A 16,972-nucleotide genomic window follows, 5' to 3' on the forward strand; every position below is an offset into this window, starting at 1 on the left:
ATTGCTGACATCCTGAAACTTGTCATGCTACTCTTGACAACACCTTTAATATCAAAGCATCACCTCCAATCATCATGCATTGCTGCCAAAGTTGTTGAACCACTCTAGTCTTTTTGGCCATTAACATTTTAAACAGACACATGCCTGTCACTCTTAAACCTCTGGGGCCAATCTCAAATATATATTTGGAACAGTCATTTCAAAAAGACAGCATTCTTCTCGCTCTACCCTTTATAGTACTTAGGCAACATGCCTAACCAGACATAGACTCAGGAAGCAAATACCACTGAACTCAGCTAGACTTTGGAGTAAACAACTTTAGGATTATGCTGCAAGGATCTAGTTAGAGCCTTTTATCCCCCTCCTCCCTGTGTGTTTTCAGAATCTATTTGATTTATCAACATAAAATAAGGTGCAACAGGCAGTTTTTAATCACAAGGCCATGTGTGAATTTTGTACCTTGGCACCACTTGGTAGGCTGTGCCTTGATGCACAGACAATTCATATAGAATCAGAACTGTAGAGTTGGAAGGGACCCCAAGGGTCATCTAGTCCAACCCTCTACAAGGCAGGAAACTTAGCTAAAGCATCCGTTACAGATGGCTGCCAACCTGCCTGAAAAGCCCTTTCTAAATTTACAGTGAGATATGGAAATTCTAATGGAATATGTTGACATCACACCAGCAGTAAGAAAAAATAATAGGCCAGTTGCCTTACAGGAATATGATGAACATCCAAGCACTATCCAAGTGGAGCCTGCAATAAAATGTTGCAGTGTACCCTCCCTCCCTAGAAGGAGTGCTTCTGTTCAGGGTTCTAGGCAGCTGTTCCTTCCAGACATGACATTCCACTCTCTTCCAACTGTTGTTTTTCTATTCCAATTGATTCTTAGTGTCCTTGGCTACTGAGTGCACTCAGTTTTCATTTAGCTGTATTTTCTGGTGTAGCAGAGGGCTACCCACTTAGACTTGTTTTTGTTTTAATTTAAAAAACCACAACATTTTGCTCTTCTGCAAACCTCAGGGCTTCCCTGAGCAGTGGTGGAGCTGGCTGCTTGGGCACCTGGAGCAGTGCATATGCCGTGCACCCGGGGCGATTCACCCGGAGGGCCGATTGGCGTGGTGGTGATCCACCTGGGGGGGCAATCGGTGCGGAGGTGATCTGCCTGGGGGGCCAATCGGTGCTGCGACAATCTGCTGGGGTTGTTTGTTTTTTTACCCCCCCTGAATGACACGTGGGGTGGGCCGCCCCCACAGCCCCACGCCAACTGATACCTCCCTCTCCCCCAACCCCAGTGGCTTCTGGGCTCATGTCTTCAGCGCTCACCACTTGAGATTAGGGGGAGCAAGGGAAACACAGATATAGTGGTTTGGGCTCTCTCATTGCTAGGATTACATTAAGACCAGTCCCATATGGGGTTTGCAATGGTAGCAAGTACCATGAGTTACTCAATAGTGGTGATGTGGTCAGTTGTACATAAAATTTGAGGAGTAAGAGGTCCCTGAAAAGGCAGAAAGGGCCAACTCCTCTGCTCTTGTTAATACCATTTAGGCAAGTCATGGTCAGCAGTTGTGGAGCCTCAACGCATCTAGCAAATATTTGCAATCTGTCAAGACAAATTATAGGTTGGGACGGGTGGCGGTGGTGCCTGTTCCACCTGCATGTGTGTGTATTCGTTTCCCCCCTTACCTCATCACACTGTGTGATCCTGTGAGCAATTTCCTTCAGCTCTTTCATAGATTTTTCATCCTGGAAGTCATAGGGGAAGGTTTCTGTCCATTCTTTCAGGAGCTGAATGATCTTGGCAGCAAAGGACTTAAGCTTCGCCTAGGAAAGAATGCAGAGTGGTTAATCAACGAGCCAAGGAGACTTTCCTTGATGGTGACTTCTGGGTAACCAGATGGCACCCCAAGTGCCAAATCTTTGAATCATTAACAGTGGCATATGAAAACAAAAGGAAAAATAAGTTGTGTTAGGCTAAAGTCTCAGCTGGTCTTACAAATCCCTTTCTGTCTTTCTTCCAAATACAGAGCATTAAAAAGAGAGAGCAGGTGTGTATAATGCTTAGCGCAGCATCCTCAAGGCTTTGCATCAGTGTGGTGTGTGTTTGCGGGGGGGGGGGGCAGCTTGGTTCTTTCAGCTGTCTCAAGTGCATACACAACAGCCATAAAAGAAAGGAAAAATTAAGGGATACCTTTGATGCAAAGTTTTAGCGGCTTGCTCTACGGCTTTAAAGCACATTTTGTCAGAGAGCTCTGTCTCCAGCTTCTTCCATACAGACAATGCATCCCTTGGGTTTATTTTGTTTTAGACATTAGCCAGTCAAAGTTAAGCACGTTGATTTAAGCGTATGCTTAGCTTCCTCGTTAAAAACAACAGGAAGCGAAGGCGCTTTTAACTGTGGCTGGATTGTGGCATTTATTTATGCATCCCGCAGCGCTGCAAGTCCTCATAGCAGCTTACAAAATATCAACATAAAAATAAATGTGGTTTCATGCCAATTTGATGCATGATATTTAAAATGCATAGAAAACCGCCCCACATACACACACAGACAAGCAGGCATGGTGAAGGAAAGGCACTGTCTTCTCTGGCAGCTCAAAAGCTGTTTTTTTCCTTAAAACAAAAAACAAAAGAAGGTTTTGCCAAGTGGGTTTCTCAGGGAGAGTTACAACGAGAAAGCACTCCAGGTTTGCAAAGATTGCCCTAAGCAGAGCTGCTTCTGAATATCATAACGAATATGAAGGAATAAAGTGCTGAGGTGCTCCTTCAGATACTGAGGGCCCAGGGCTTTTGGGGTTCTGAAAATCAAAACCAGCACTTTGAACAAGCTTGCAAAGTGGGAAGGGACATAGGTCAGTGACAGAACATATTCGTGACATGTAAAAGATCTTGGGTCCAACCTGGTATCTCCAGGTAGGGCTTATGAAAGACTTCTGCCCAAGACCTTCTGCCAGTTACTGAGCTGCATAGACCAACGGTCTAACTCGTTCCTAAATCCAATGTAAATATTTAAGATAGGTGGTGATTTCTGCAGCAAATGCGCATTGGGCACCTTGAATTGGACCAAGTGTCATTTCCAGCACTTCCCCAAATCCAGTGCATTTACTATACAAGGAACATGCACATCTTTCTACGTTGTAATCGGGTGTCATGAGGCAAGATCATTCTTCTAGTTTCATTACACATTGGTTGGAGTTTAGTATCAGCAAATTCCAATGGAGCATTTTTTGGAGGGAGATGGAAATTTAGATTTCCTTCATTACTGAGTCATTTGAGCTTCATCCAGGCTTTGGAGGGTGGGGACTTCCTAAATACTCCTTGGTCACAGGGCATCTTATTCATTTCTCCTAATAGCCCTGTTGTTGTACCTTTTCTTCACCCTGCTTGGGTATATTAGCTAATGACATTTAATTAAAGTTCTCAGCGAGAGAAAATGATTTCAGTTTTGCTGTGAGAAGGAGCAGAAATAGTGCTCTCAGCAAAGTTTGGGGGAGCAACCATTTCCTTTGTTTGTCATTCTAGCCAGTTGCTTTAAGTTTCTCCCCACCCACAGCCACTCCATGCAAGCAAGGGAAGGGTTATTCCTTCCGTGATTTCCACCCTTGCCTGGGAATTTACAGAGCTCTAGGGGATGTCAAGCAGACAGGTTCCCTTTTCGGAGAAAGAAGAAAATGCCTTGCGATTGCCTAACATAAAGAAAGTGATCCTTAGGCTCCAGTATTTCAGGCTTTGGTGTGTTTTTTTTGTTCTTTGTTTTAATAAAAATAACCCAGCAGCTCTTTATTGATTCTTAACAACTCACCAAAGACAATCTGCTGAAGACTTAGCCACTTGCTTGCGATATTAATGTCTAACCAGATTACAAAGGAATTCTAGAAAAGGGTTGTTTAAGAACTGCAAGGAATAACTGCTCTACCACCCAGCAGATGCAACATCTAGGGCAGAAAATGGAAACTGGCAGTTCCTGGGCTAGACTCCGTGTTTTAACATTTGTCCCCAAGGTTAACAAGGAAAGAGTGATGTGTGGAAGGAGAAACATTCATTTTGTAAAACTTTAATAAATATTTTATTAAAAAAAACAAAACAGAGGACTTAAGCAGCAGTCTCTGAAGGGTTGGTAGCAGGATAATGGCCAATCACCCTCCCTGCCTACTTCTAAAATTCCAAAGTCCAGGTTCACATGTGAATATATATCCTTTAATTTCACTGTGCTTGATTACTGTGCACTTGATGATTGAACAAAAACTAGAACTGAGCCAAAATTTCTCAGAATACATATTTTTCTAAGAAAATAGTCAAGATATCCCCCCCCAAAGTAGTCCATTTTGCAGAATTCTCTGCCATTTATCATGTTGACCACCATTTCCCCATCCAACCACCCCTGAGCGGCGCTGGACTTTGGGTGGGATGCAAATTGATGGCCAAGCTGCCAGCACAGTTGCTACATCTGCAGCATCAGCAACAAAAAATATTCAGGGGGGAAGAGACAAAGAAGCTGTGGTAATGATGAGCCACACCCACAAGGAATAGTTGGAGAACTCCTCCTCCTCCTCCTGAAAGAAATCTGGTGAAATGGTTTGCCCAATTCCTCTCCCTACCAGGGTGGAGAAATTCAAGATACAGTGAAGCGTTTAGTGAATGGGAACATGTGGACTTCCAGACATTGCTGGACTCTCATCTCCCATCATCTCCAACCAGCAGGGCCCATAATGGCCGGGGGTGATGGCAGCTGTAGATGGGATCTGAAAGGTCACAGCCCCCCCCCTATTTTAGGCAATTAGTTCTTCTGGGAAAGTATCAGTCCTCCCCACCCACAGTTGAGATGCTTGTTAGTTTCACAATAAATCAATGTTTCCCAAACTTTGGGTCTCCAGCTGTTTTTGGACTACAACTCCTATCATCCCTAGCCCGCAGGACCACAGAGGTCAGTGATGATGGGAATTGTTGTTTATAAACAGCTGGAGACCCAAGTTTGAGAAACACTGCAATAAATCAAACTGAACTGTTCAAAGAGAAGAGAATGGTTTTTAATAATAATAATAATAATAATAATAATAATAATAATAATAATTCCTATTTTTGACACATACCCAGTGGAAAATTTTGGCAGTGGAAAACTTAAAGAAATGAAACAGCACTCATTTGCTTTACTGGTAGGGGGGTGGGCAGTGTTGACAGCTATCATGCATTCAGGTCCTAAATAGTTCTACCTTTTCAGCAATTTTCTGGATTCTAGCTACATATTACATTCTGGCAGTTCCCTAAGGAGGGCAATATCTGATTTCCCCCCTTTTCCCTATTATATAGCCTTGTAAAGTTAACTTGCTACTTTTTGGCAGGGTTAACAGCCCTCTGACATATTTATGAAAACGTGGTATTTTAAAACACCGAGCCCCTCTCCCTTGTCAAATAAAGCAGCAAAAACCTCCCAAGTGGATCTGAGCAGGGCTAAAGTTTGTGTTTAATTTGTCAGCTTGTGTCTTGGAACATTTTCTGTGAGATTTTGCTAGTGGCTGGTGATGTCATTAATAAAGGAATGATAAGTATAAGCACATAACCACAAAGCCTGGTTTCTTGCCAGGGTTTCTGCTCACACGCCACCCAACCAGTATTTGATTTCATAGTTTGTTTATACAGGTACCTTATCACAGTGCATCAGAGCTCTGTTTGTGTGTTTCATCTATTTTGCACAGTAGTAAGCTTTGACTGGCAGCACTATGACTTTTCAGAACTCACGATTCCTTAGCAGATCATGGACAAAATTAAAACAAGAAGTGTTCTGCTGAAGAAAGCTCAACAGACGCAATAAACAATGCAGTCTCCAACATTTGAGAAGAGGAAACCAGAATCTTGATACATAACCATTTCCTCTTACTATGTAAGAGTTAATGTCTCTGGAATATGACAGTGTGACACAAGAAAGACTTCTAATATTGTCCTGAAAATAAATATTTGCAAGCTTTTAAAGGACAGAGGAGATAGGACTCCTAGAGTCTAGACTCCAGTGCATCACTCTTCTATCCTTAGCTATTCTCTTCTGGTGGTGATGCCCAGAAGCATGGAGAAAGCAAGGGATTGATTCATTATACATGGTTTAATGAGGATCAGTCCCAATGTATATGTATCCTGGGCTTGTTAAAGCAATTTATTTGTTTAGGGACAGTGGTGCCCAATGGGCTTGGTGAGGGGCGAGGCAGAACAGTGAATGGTAAGTGGAACCAGGAGTTATAATAGGTAGAATCAATGCTTAGTTCATAGAATCAGAGAATTGTAGAGTTGGAAGGGACCACGAGGGTTCATGTAGTCTAACCCACTGCAATACGGGAATATTCTGCCCAATGTGGGGCTCGAACCCATGACCCCAAGATTAAGAGTCTCATGCTCTACTGACTGAGCTATCCCAGTCTAGCAACTCTCCCAACCCCCCGTCCATTTTTCTAACAGGTCCCACTCCTGATCTTTAGCAACAGTCTGACATAAAATAAATTAATGGCTGTTGCTAGGTATAAATTGCAGTGTGTTTCCTACATGTGTAGCATTAATATGCCCAGAATCTATTGCCTGAGAATGCTGCAATTGTAGGTACCTTGCACATGAGGCTGTCTCTGTAAAGTCTCACACAGATAATGCTTTGTTTGTTTTAACATTTGACTCAGATGATGCCTAGGTACGTTCAGTAATGACTGCTAAGGTGAAATTTACAGGTGTTTGTTTCAAGGAGGACTTACACAGCCGTGCTTATCACGATGTAAATGCAATTACCCTGGCAGCATTGCTGTGCAAAACAGCCAAGGCGGTTGCTCAGTGCACGAAAACAGCTATGAGATTCAGTTCTCCGACCCACAGCAATAACACTGTGCCAGTTTCAGTAAGTACAACTGGCAGTAAAGTTCGTATTACGGAGTATACACAGCACGTGCAAAAACGAATAGGTTAGCAAAAGGTGACTAGGAGATTGTATCTGTTAGCTGGAAGAACCTGTTTGACAAGAGGATGTAGAGATTTCAGGGAGAGGAGAAGAAAAAATACATTGCTTCTAAACCAGTGAGAAGCTTTGTATTCCACATACCTTGTCTGCGTCGACTCCAGTCTCCAGTTGCTGCTTCTGTTTAAGGCAGATTTGCCCCACTTTAGCTAGGAGTTCATGGGGGTGAATGAAGACTCGGGAACTCAGTAGGAAGGTAAAGATGTATGTCCTCTGCGTTGGAAAGACAAGGAAAAGAATAAAAAAAGGGAATGTGAATGACTTCTTCTCAGGGTTAGAATCTAATCATCAGACAACTGGTATCACTTTGACAACCACCAGCCAAAATAGACTAAGCTTTTGAGTTTCATACTAACATATAACTCAGAAATTCATACCAGCAGATCTTAACCACAGTTTACTTGGAAGTTAGGCCTGCACCACGTATTTACATACGCAGATAACTACATTTTTCTACAGGTGATGTGATTTTTCTTGGTTGCAGGCCATGTAAGATTTGAGTCCTGGTCTGGGCAAAAGGAGATATATAAATAATGATGATGATAATAGTAACAACCCCAAGGTGTTCAAAGCAGGTACAATGACTGCATAGTAGTAGTGGCACTGCCATAACCTGTGTGTTTCATTAGACCCTCCTGCATGCTTGGCCCCTTCTGTATGTGTTCATTGTACACATTTTTAACGCCTGAGGAGGCCTGCAAATGTAAATAATTTTCTGCTTCTGTCTGTAGTGTTAGACCACTCCACTTCCACATGCAAGCCCATACACGTGTCAGCCATCACATAGTAACCATGCATGTGTGAACCAAGCTTGATGTAAGTAAGACAAAACTTCTAGTTTAGAGTTGCAGTCTTTGTTCTGTGTAATAATTTGTGTTTACATTTCCCTCTTAGTCTGCACGCAATTAGAGTAAGGAATATGGACTTCCTTCTAAGAGGAATATGGATCTTTGTTCCTGGAATCTTTGTGAAAATGTTAAGAATCAATGGAACTTAATTCTAAGCAGGCGTAGGATTCCCAGAGTAATCCCTTCCCACCCAAGTAACTTCCCATGTAGTTAGTACCAATGCAGTTTACCCTGGTCTACTCAGAAGTCCTATTGAATTCAATGGGGTTTATAAATGGGCTTAGAATTGCAGACTTAGGCTGGAAGGATCTGGTGTACACCCTCAACTCTGAGTTTAATCTGAACAGTTCATCGTACAGACAACATACCGGTACATAGCACAGCTTGCCAACAGTACAGTAGACATGTATAATTCGTGAACAATCTCTACCAAATTGCCTAGCACTGTGTACAGTACCATTGCTTGACAAGGTCAAATGTTCTCCATTCTCCAGACCCCTCATCCTCTATGCTTCCCTTGACTCTCCATCTGTCAGTGAATGAGGATTTCTCTCTCTCCCTGCTTGTCCTATGGTCAAAGCCACAAGACCACCAAGGGAAATTTTATTTTTACTGACTGTGGCTGCAAACATGTGCTCTAGAATCAATCTTATTGCCAGAGATGAGCAGCTAACATTTGCAAAATATATGACCATTTATTTTTATAGAAAACCCCATCATACATTACATTTTAATGCCTAGCTGAGTGAATCCATCATGTTAATGCAGAACTTATGATCTATGGAAGAATTACTAAGATCTTAAACTCGCTTGAGGACAGATGAATTATCAATAGCTGGGGCAACATATGTTCAGAGGTCTGGAACTCATCACAGTAGAAGGGAGTGGAGCACGAAGGAAGCATGACTGATAGAACATTATTATGAGGTTGGAGAAGGCTATGTGCACTGGGTTTCATGATGTTCAGAATGCCTGTTTAGTTTGGGAGACAAACGACCTATGTCCAGTTATGCTATGACTTTAACCTTAAAAAAACAACAGACTGGTGTAGTTCCCCACCCCCTTGATTTAGGCCTAGTTCATATATGCCCTTACAGCTTCTATGTGGCCAGGAACCCACAACTGTTCCCAAGTGGAAGCAGAAGCGGTATGGGATATAATCACATCATCTTGCTTGTCTAAATGTTCCCTGCAGATGTTCCCACTTCTGTGTGGGATTCTGCCATTTAGAGAGGGTAAGTGTGGGCTGTTGCCTCTCTCACATGTGTATTTCAGCTCACATGATTGCTCCTTAGGAACATCTTTATCTCAAGTTCTTCGCTACAGTCATTGCTGTTTTCTGATGCTTGTTGCTGACTTGTGTGTAGGGGATGTTTCTATACTATTTGGAAATTTTAATTTTATGTTTGAAGTGACGGCTCAGGATGGCAATACTCTGCCTCCATCATCTGAGGCCCTTCCACGTGTAGTCTGGAGGGTGGCAACATGAGAATGGGCCTTCTCTGTAATGGCTCCCCATTTGTGGAATGCTCTCCCCAGGGAGGTTCGCCTGGCTCCTTCATTATATATTTTTAGGTGCCAGGTGAAAATGTTCCCCTTCAAATAGGCCTTTGGCTGATTAATATTCTACAGCCATTTAAATGTGTCTGTGGGAAGGGGGAGTTACTGTTTTGCCGTTTTGTTTTTACTTATGTACTTGTTTTTATCCTGTATTTTATTCTGTGAATCGTCCTGAGATTTTATGATATTATTATTATTAATAATAATAATAATAAAAAGAAATGTCCTTGATATTTGAGAACCACCTGTAAAATGGAGCTAAGCTTGTTAAGCAAGTTTGGTAACTTTTTTTGGGGGGGTAGCAGCTGACATCTGTTTCTTTGGTGGAAGGTTATCAATTCATTCTTGTTATTTAATGCACAGTTTCAAGTTCTGATAAGTCAAAAACCTTTGACCAAAGCAGGAAAAAAGACTCATTCTCCAATCTGTCTGCTCACACACAGATAGCCAAGCTTGCTGTGACAAATTATTGACTCAGCTGACAGTGACAGGACAAGAGGGTACAGTTGCGTGTTTGCAAGTGATAAACGCTTCACATATTTTCCTGTTCCCCTGTTCTCCTTCCTTTGCCGGCAAGCTGTACTAAGTGCAGAACTGGATGTAATATACAAAGATGGCCCTGCAGTTTGAATTGTGTCCCCCAAGCTTCTAGTTCAAGTGAACACCTACCCTGACATTACAATGAGCACCCCCCCACCTCACTTTATATAACTGCTTGGTGGGACAAAAACACACATTGTAATGATGTCAGGACACAATGTAGATTGAAGCAAACATTACAGAACATGAACTTGAAGACAGCACCCCCATGTTGAGTTCTTGTTCCATGTTCTCTGCAACGAAGTTGCTGGACTCCATCACCCCAGCCAGAGTGGCCAGAGATCAAGGATGAGGCAGTTAAGTCCAGCAACAAAAGAGGGCCAGAGGTTCCCTGTTTCTCTTGTATGGAGTAGATTTACTTTCTCTGTGATTGCATAGGATTCCAACAAGAATTTATCAGAGATGGTATCTGTGTTATGGTTGTCATTGGTAAAACTTTGGGTTGGAATGCACACTAAGTTAGTCAAACTTAGTTCCCACTGAAACCAATGGGCCTCGCGTCATGTCTGGTCTGTCCCAGTGAGGCCTAGGTTCAACTAACGGTCTGGAACCAACCCACAGTCCGCAATTTGCCTTTGAGGGAGATGCAGGGGTGCTTATTTAAAACGTTGTTACTCGCATACATATATGTTGACTGGAGTTCCTTGCCTTTCATCCCTCCGTCTCCCACCCTGCTCCTGGGCACCTGCAACTTAAACCCAAACTGAGTACTTCACAAGAATATTGTGAGCAGTTTGCTGACTTTAACGCAAAACTGAAGAGCAGCTGTGTGAGCAGAGGAAAGGCCGGGGCAGGGGTACTTAATCCTTTCCCCTCCTGCTGCTGGTCCCTGCAGAGGAAAAGATGTGGGAACTTCATATATTTCCCCCTGGGAGCAAGACAACAACTTGGTGATTTTGAGCAGGAAAGGTTAAGCTGCCCCCTCTTCAGCTCACAACTGCAGCTTCCAAGGCCGCTTCTCCGTAAACAGCAACAAACGATCAGGAGGCTGTTTATATCTCCCATGTTTTGCCCTTGAAACCCTGAGGTGGCGCTGGGAAGAGCTTGGGCAGATGCATTTTGATTCTAGAGCACATGTTTGCAGCCACACATACATGGGCCTCAGTTATTTCCACTCCCATCTCCTGTCTCCAAACCAACATATTATGATACTGAAAGATCAACATCTTTCCTCTTGCTGCTATTATGCAATGAGCACAACCAGTTTCGCTGAGCGATTAAACATTCTCACGTTTGTTTGTTTTTAAGAGGAAATTGTTGTAGTTGGTTAGCTATAGAGTGGCTGGGAATCTCAGCCAGATGGGCGGGGTATAAACAATAAATTATTATTATTATTATATCCTGCTTCTGAAGCCAGGGCAAGACAGGCAGGCTGCTGCGGCGTTAATGGATGCAGCATTGTGATGGAAAGTCTTCGGCAAAATCTGAGTGGGGGAAAAGAGCCTTAGGCTCTTCCTTGATCTGCAAATAAGGGTGCTGCAAGACTGTTCCTCGTTTCCATCTGTCAAACATTGGAGGGAATGAAAGGGAAAATGGACAGGTGTGGCTATAGTCCTTCATGGTAGCGTGCCAATTGCCTGCTGCTTTGTGCCACCTCCATTCCAACTCTTGAAGTTAGGAAGAACTGAAAGAGGTTTATCTTGGAAAACTGAATAAATCCCCCCCCCCCCGCACTCTACTGGAGAAAACCGGTAACAGTGGTGTTGGCGTATGTCATGCAGAGGTTTTTGCTACATGTGTCAGTGCAAAGAATCTGACATGTAAGCAGCTCTGCCCTGTCAGTGACCCTTCTTCCAACAAGCTAGGCCACATTCTTCTGAGGACAGCATGTTATAATTCAGTCCCCTGCACTAATTCTAGTTTGGGACTCTATTCTGAACAGTCTGCATAAAGCAGGAAATTGCTGTCTAAAGCTGAGATAACTCCAGTCCGAATGCTGGCTTTTCAAAGGCTGTGGGATGGGAGCCATGAATAACAAAGGCTGTCAATACAGACAGGGCCACCAATTTCTCCATTTATCACAATCAAGAAGGTTGTCTAAGGCATCAGAGTCCCAGGTTCACTCGGGAATCATGAAAATATTTTAATACCTTTACATTTTAAAACTGCTTATATTATTAGCCATCGTGTTTGCAGAGAAAGATCAAATTGTGTGTGGGTTTTTTAATTTATTTTTTACACTGTACATTCAGAAGACATAAATCCCAAACAAACACAACCCATATTACTAGGTTTGGAAGGAATATTCTATTCTAAGAAATGCAGGGCATCTCTGTTGATATAAAAGACTCCTTCTTGCAGAGAGTTACCTTCCACAAGTTGTTAGGTGAGAAAAATGGTCAAAGCGGCTACGCTGTTCTAATATACTTCCACCTGCTGCTCTCCTGCCATATGTTTGCACTGTTTTCTTCACAATGCCACAAGAGATCTTGCACATCTGGGAGAATGATTCTAGCCTAACCTTTGCTTCTACAGGTTAGTGTCTAATGTGCAGTGTATGTGTATGTGTGTTGTGGGAGAAACCATTCAAACATACTCCGTCCCTTATTATCACCTGCAGTCTAAAATAGCACAAGTCTAGTCTAGTAACAATTTTTCAGCCTCAATTACTGTTTGTGTAGGCCAGAGGTTTCACTGTCTCTGGGAGTGGTTCTGCATTTGAGACCAACGTGTTTTGTTTCTCGTGGACAAAAGGTTTGCAAAACAAGAAACTACAGAGGCCTATGTGGCATTTCCCCAGTGTTCAGAAGATGGGGAAATACCTGGGGAAAACCAGGACTAAACACTTCTGCAGAGGGGGAAAAAAACAGCCTCCATGCAAATAGTCACAAGTTTATGAGCCAGAATGTCGGGTTAGATACGAGAAACTTGGGTTCCAATTCCCATTTGGCTCTGAAATTTGTGGGGTTGTGCAGGGGCAAGTCCAATATCTCTTAGCGAAACCTTCCTGGCACTGTTGTTGTGAAGCAGAAATTCCGCACTGAGCTCCTTGAAAGAAAGTCAATTATACCAAATATAAATTGGGTGCAATCTGTTCCTGGAGTTGCGCCTGCTCAGAATGCTTAGTAGGGAGCAATGCCTGGAAAGCACCCCAAAATTCAATGTCTTTTCCTTAATGTGTTAACTTCCAATGTGCAGAGAGGCTTTTATGTGGGGAATACTTTACAGCTGAGCCCTCCCACACACAGTCTGGAGCGAGACACTTCTCTGAAAAGGTTGGCACACGCAGCGTCCCTAACGTTTTGAATAGGTTTCCATATGTTAAAAGGAAACCAGGGAAACCGTTTAAGACACTGAGGGGTGGGTGGGTCTAGCTTTCACAACATCTTTGATTGCATTTCATGTGGGAGTGTGTCCAAACCTGTGCCTACCTGACCCCAATCTCATATACTGCCGTGTGTAGGCAGGCAACCGTGTCTGGGAAGGTGATTTGAGACGTTCTGTACTAGAGCCCTGTAAAATAAGAAAATCAGCCCACTTGCAATCCCGGTAATGGCTTTTAAATGTCTACGGTGAGGTGGCCCCAAATACACTATCACTCATTATGCCAATGCTGCAGGCAGACATGCTGGAAGTGTGGGTAATTAGGGTGTGGGAGGGTACTTTGCCCTTAGATAATCCAGTATTCCTTTACAGGGGGGTTAGGCAACTGGGGGCCCAAACCAGCATCTGAATCCCCCAGTCTGCACCCAACAGAAGCCCTGATCCCAAAGCCCTCCCCCCACACCCTTGTTAAAATGTGTTTACAGGAGAAGAGGTACTCAGGAGTGGCAGATGCTTCACCCACGAAATACCACTGGGTGAAGCAGCCATCGTGCTCTGGCCCTCATACTGGTCCAGGGTGATGTATCGATACATCAGCCAAGCCTAGAGTGGACACTGCAAACTAGGAATGTGCACCAGATTTGGTTAAATCCCAGTGGGCAGAGGGCTCAGTCCTGCTGGCTGCGGGGGTCTCCTTCACCAGTATGTTCCCTGCGGGGAATGTGCTGGCAAACAACATCCCAAGAGGCTTGCAGTGGGGTCAGAGGGAGAGGGGGCAGACAAAGTGCCTCCTTTCTCCCTTGCCCCCTTTTGGTTTGGGTTTAAAACTTTAACAAAACATTAGGGCTTTCTCCCCCATCCTACAACTGTTTTTGGGGCCCAGATCCAGAATGGAGGCGTGTGTGCCCAGCCCTACTGCCAACTCCATTTTTGTGAGAGTGGTTCAGGAGTGAACAATTTGTTCTGGATGGAAGTCTGCGCACAGTGAGTTGGAGGGAAGCAGCTGATGAGCTTATTTTAGTGGCCTGTGATTAATGTAATTTGAATGTCATTTTTTAAAAACACTGCAAAATGCATATTACAGCAAGAGAACACTTAACGTACTGCATTCCTCTGTGTGTGCTTTCCTTAAAAAGGACAGACTCAAGCCAGCTCTTGAGTAATGATGTATGAACTTAGAAAGGGTGAGAGCTGAAAAACAAGTTGGGTTCTCTTCTAAAAACAACCTACACTGATTTGATTCTTAGGATGGGGAAAAAATGAGGGAAGCGATCAAGTTTGCAAGTAAATTTGCAGCTGAAAGTCCCCCCTGCCCCCGCTCAAAACTGCTTATGTTGCCTCAAGAAGCAGTTTCCTTTTTAAATAGATTCATAGACTTCTAGAAAGAGGACTGAAATAAAAGTTGGATCCAGATGACCTGTTCATTATTGAGCATTCATCCTGATTTGTTTGCACAAGGTTTGCAGTCATGTTAGACGTTGGCTGTTTATGGAGCATTCATTCTGATTTGTTTGTGAAGAGGTTAAGCAAAGCAAATCTTATTCCAACTTTCCAGTGCTTCTTGCCACTTTCCTTATCATTAAAATCCAATCGGTGGGGTGGGGTGGGGTCGGAGGTTTGTTGCACAGGAGCCCCAAGTCAACATTAATAGTGTAACCTGAATCCCACCCAAATATGGCAACAGTGTTGAAGCACGCTAAATGAGGCTTTACAAAGGTTGCAGGTCCCAGGCAGTAAGGCAGAATTGTTGTCTCGTATGAAAAGCCAAAAAACCCATGCATGCATGCAGAAATGCTGAAAGTCAGAGAGATAGCTCAACTTCCCCACCCTGCCCCGCCCAAAAGGCTTGTTTCTATGTGTGGGGAGTTTTACACAGATGAGACCATTCCAAACATTCACCAACCACTGACAACTATCAGTGTCAACCAAAACATCATCCTGGGCAGATACCGGACAAATGTTCCAATTTTTAGACACAGGACCCAGGTAATGCTAGATGGTAGCACCAGCCACTCCTCTAAGGGACTATTCAGATGCAGCACAAACATGCATGGAGGCCACAAGCAACTATCATGATATTTTTTCTGTGCCACCATGGTTGTGCAAACAAAATGAGGCTGTGGAATCTTTGGGGTTGAAAATTACACCCCATTTAGTTTCCAGCAGCTGGAGAGAATTTGGGAGAAGGGGAAAACCATGAACCCTTGGCCCAATTTGAGATGATACAAAAGAAGGTTTGGGGCCTTGAAACTGAAAAGGTCGAAGTGGATTCCTATAGCTCCTAAACTTGTTGCTAAGAGACATGCTTAATTGAAGGAGGGGTGGAGGAGAACAGGAAGAGAACATGTAAAAGGGAAGACTAAAATAGTAACTGTTACTTAAGGACCAAGAATGCAGTGATAACTTCTGAGGAAGAAGAAGAAAAATATTTTCCCCTTCAGCTCATTCTGTTCAATCCAGAATGTTTTGTCTGAATATTTTTCTGAAATGTTTGCTTGCAATGGGCATCAAAGGTTGCAGCTAAGGACATTCCGTTCCTAACCTCCAGAAAGCTGAAGTCTTGCGAGTACACATATTTTCCTGGGTACTAGGCAAATGAAGTCCTGTATGCACAGAATCCTCTATGGAACTGTGTGTACCTCTTCTCTCTCTCCCCCCCAACCACCCTTGCAGTTTTCCTGTTACCCTCCAGTGTGGCCAGAAGAAGATGGGGGGAAAACTTGTTACACTCCAAGTGACCTTTTTGTGCCTTTCTGGAATTTGTATCCAGTTGGAGACATGGGCATGGGACAATTTCTGCTTGGGAATGGTGAGGAAGTAGCTGGTCGTTAAAATGGTGTGCTAACATGGCCCCAGAATTTAATCTGCGCAAAGACTGCATAAAGGCAACTTTTGTTTCCATTGTTAATTATGTCAGTAGTGTAAGGAGACAGCTGGATAGAGTGTGGTGCTGATAATGCCAAGGTTGCAGGTTCGATCCCCGTAAGCGACAGCTGCCTATTCTCACATTGCAGGGGGCTTGACTAGATGATCCTCATTGTTATTTCCAACTCCATGACACTATGAAATGGGGCAAGAATGGCACACCAGTCTTGGGTATAACTTGGATAATGGCACCAAAAGGCAAGGATTGTGCAATATATGGGCCACTATTGAAATATTGTATTTTCTTGCTGCAGACTGTGCAATTCCCCCTTCTTCTTGAATTGATTTGAAAGATAAAACTGCAAATCTCACAGTCCTTGGCAGAAAATGATAGCCAAAGACCACGGTGATTATGCTTTTCTCTGTTTCCTGATTCAATTCAGGAGGCATAGAAAACTCCTGCATATACTTGGGTGGGAGGGCATAATTTCCAGCTAAGGATAGACTACACATCTGGTTATCCCTTCTCTTACCAAAATTAACTATTACTTTTTGTTTGGAAAAAGGGGAAACCAGCAGGGGAGGGCTGGCTAGTGCCAGGAGCAGGAGACAAATGCAGTTTCAAGGTGGTCCCAATTTAAATGTGACAAGTTTTTGGTTTGTTTGTTTTTAAGCTGGTGTTCATATTTGGAATCCTTCAACCTTCAGAGTTTGCCCCTAATTCATAGATACATAGAAGTATAAATATGCCCCCCCAGCATCATAAAGGAAAGATCAAACATGCATGTTGTGCTGTATGCATTTAAAAGGTCAGGAAAGAATAGAGCAAACTATTTAGAAGCAACCT

The 16,972-nt window shown here is 43.3% G+C and overlaps 1 protein-coding gene across 5 annotated transcripts in view; it reads right to left on the reverse strand.

Moving 5' to 3' along the window:
• The window catches only part of RASGEF1A (RasGEF domain family member 1A), a 220,768-nt gene that overhangs the window by 19,728 nt on the left and 184,068 nt on the right, over positions 1-16,972 (reverse strand). For all 5 annotated transcript variants that reach the window (XM_053388197.1, XM_053388194.1, XM_053388198.1 and 2 more), the window contains 2 exons: positions 7,073-7,201; positions 1,690-1,827 (listed from right to left, as the gene is read on the reverse strand). In XM_053388197.1, coding sequence (XP_053244172.1) covers positions 1,690-1,827; positions 7,073-7,201 — 267 coding nt within the window. The remainder of the gene's footprint in view (positions 1-1,689; positions 1,828-7,072; positions 7,202-16,972) is intronic.

Source organism: Podarcis raffonei, chromosome 5, assembly GCF_027172205.1.
Source record: "Podarcis raffonei isolate rPodRaf1 chromosome 5, rPodRaf1.pri, whole genome shotgun sequence".
NCBI classification, from domain to species: Eukaryota; Metazoa; Chordata; class Lepidosauria; order Squamata; family Lacertidae; genus Podarcis; species Podarcis raffonei.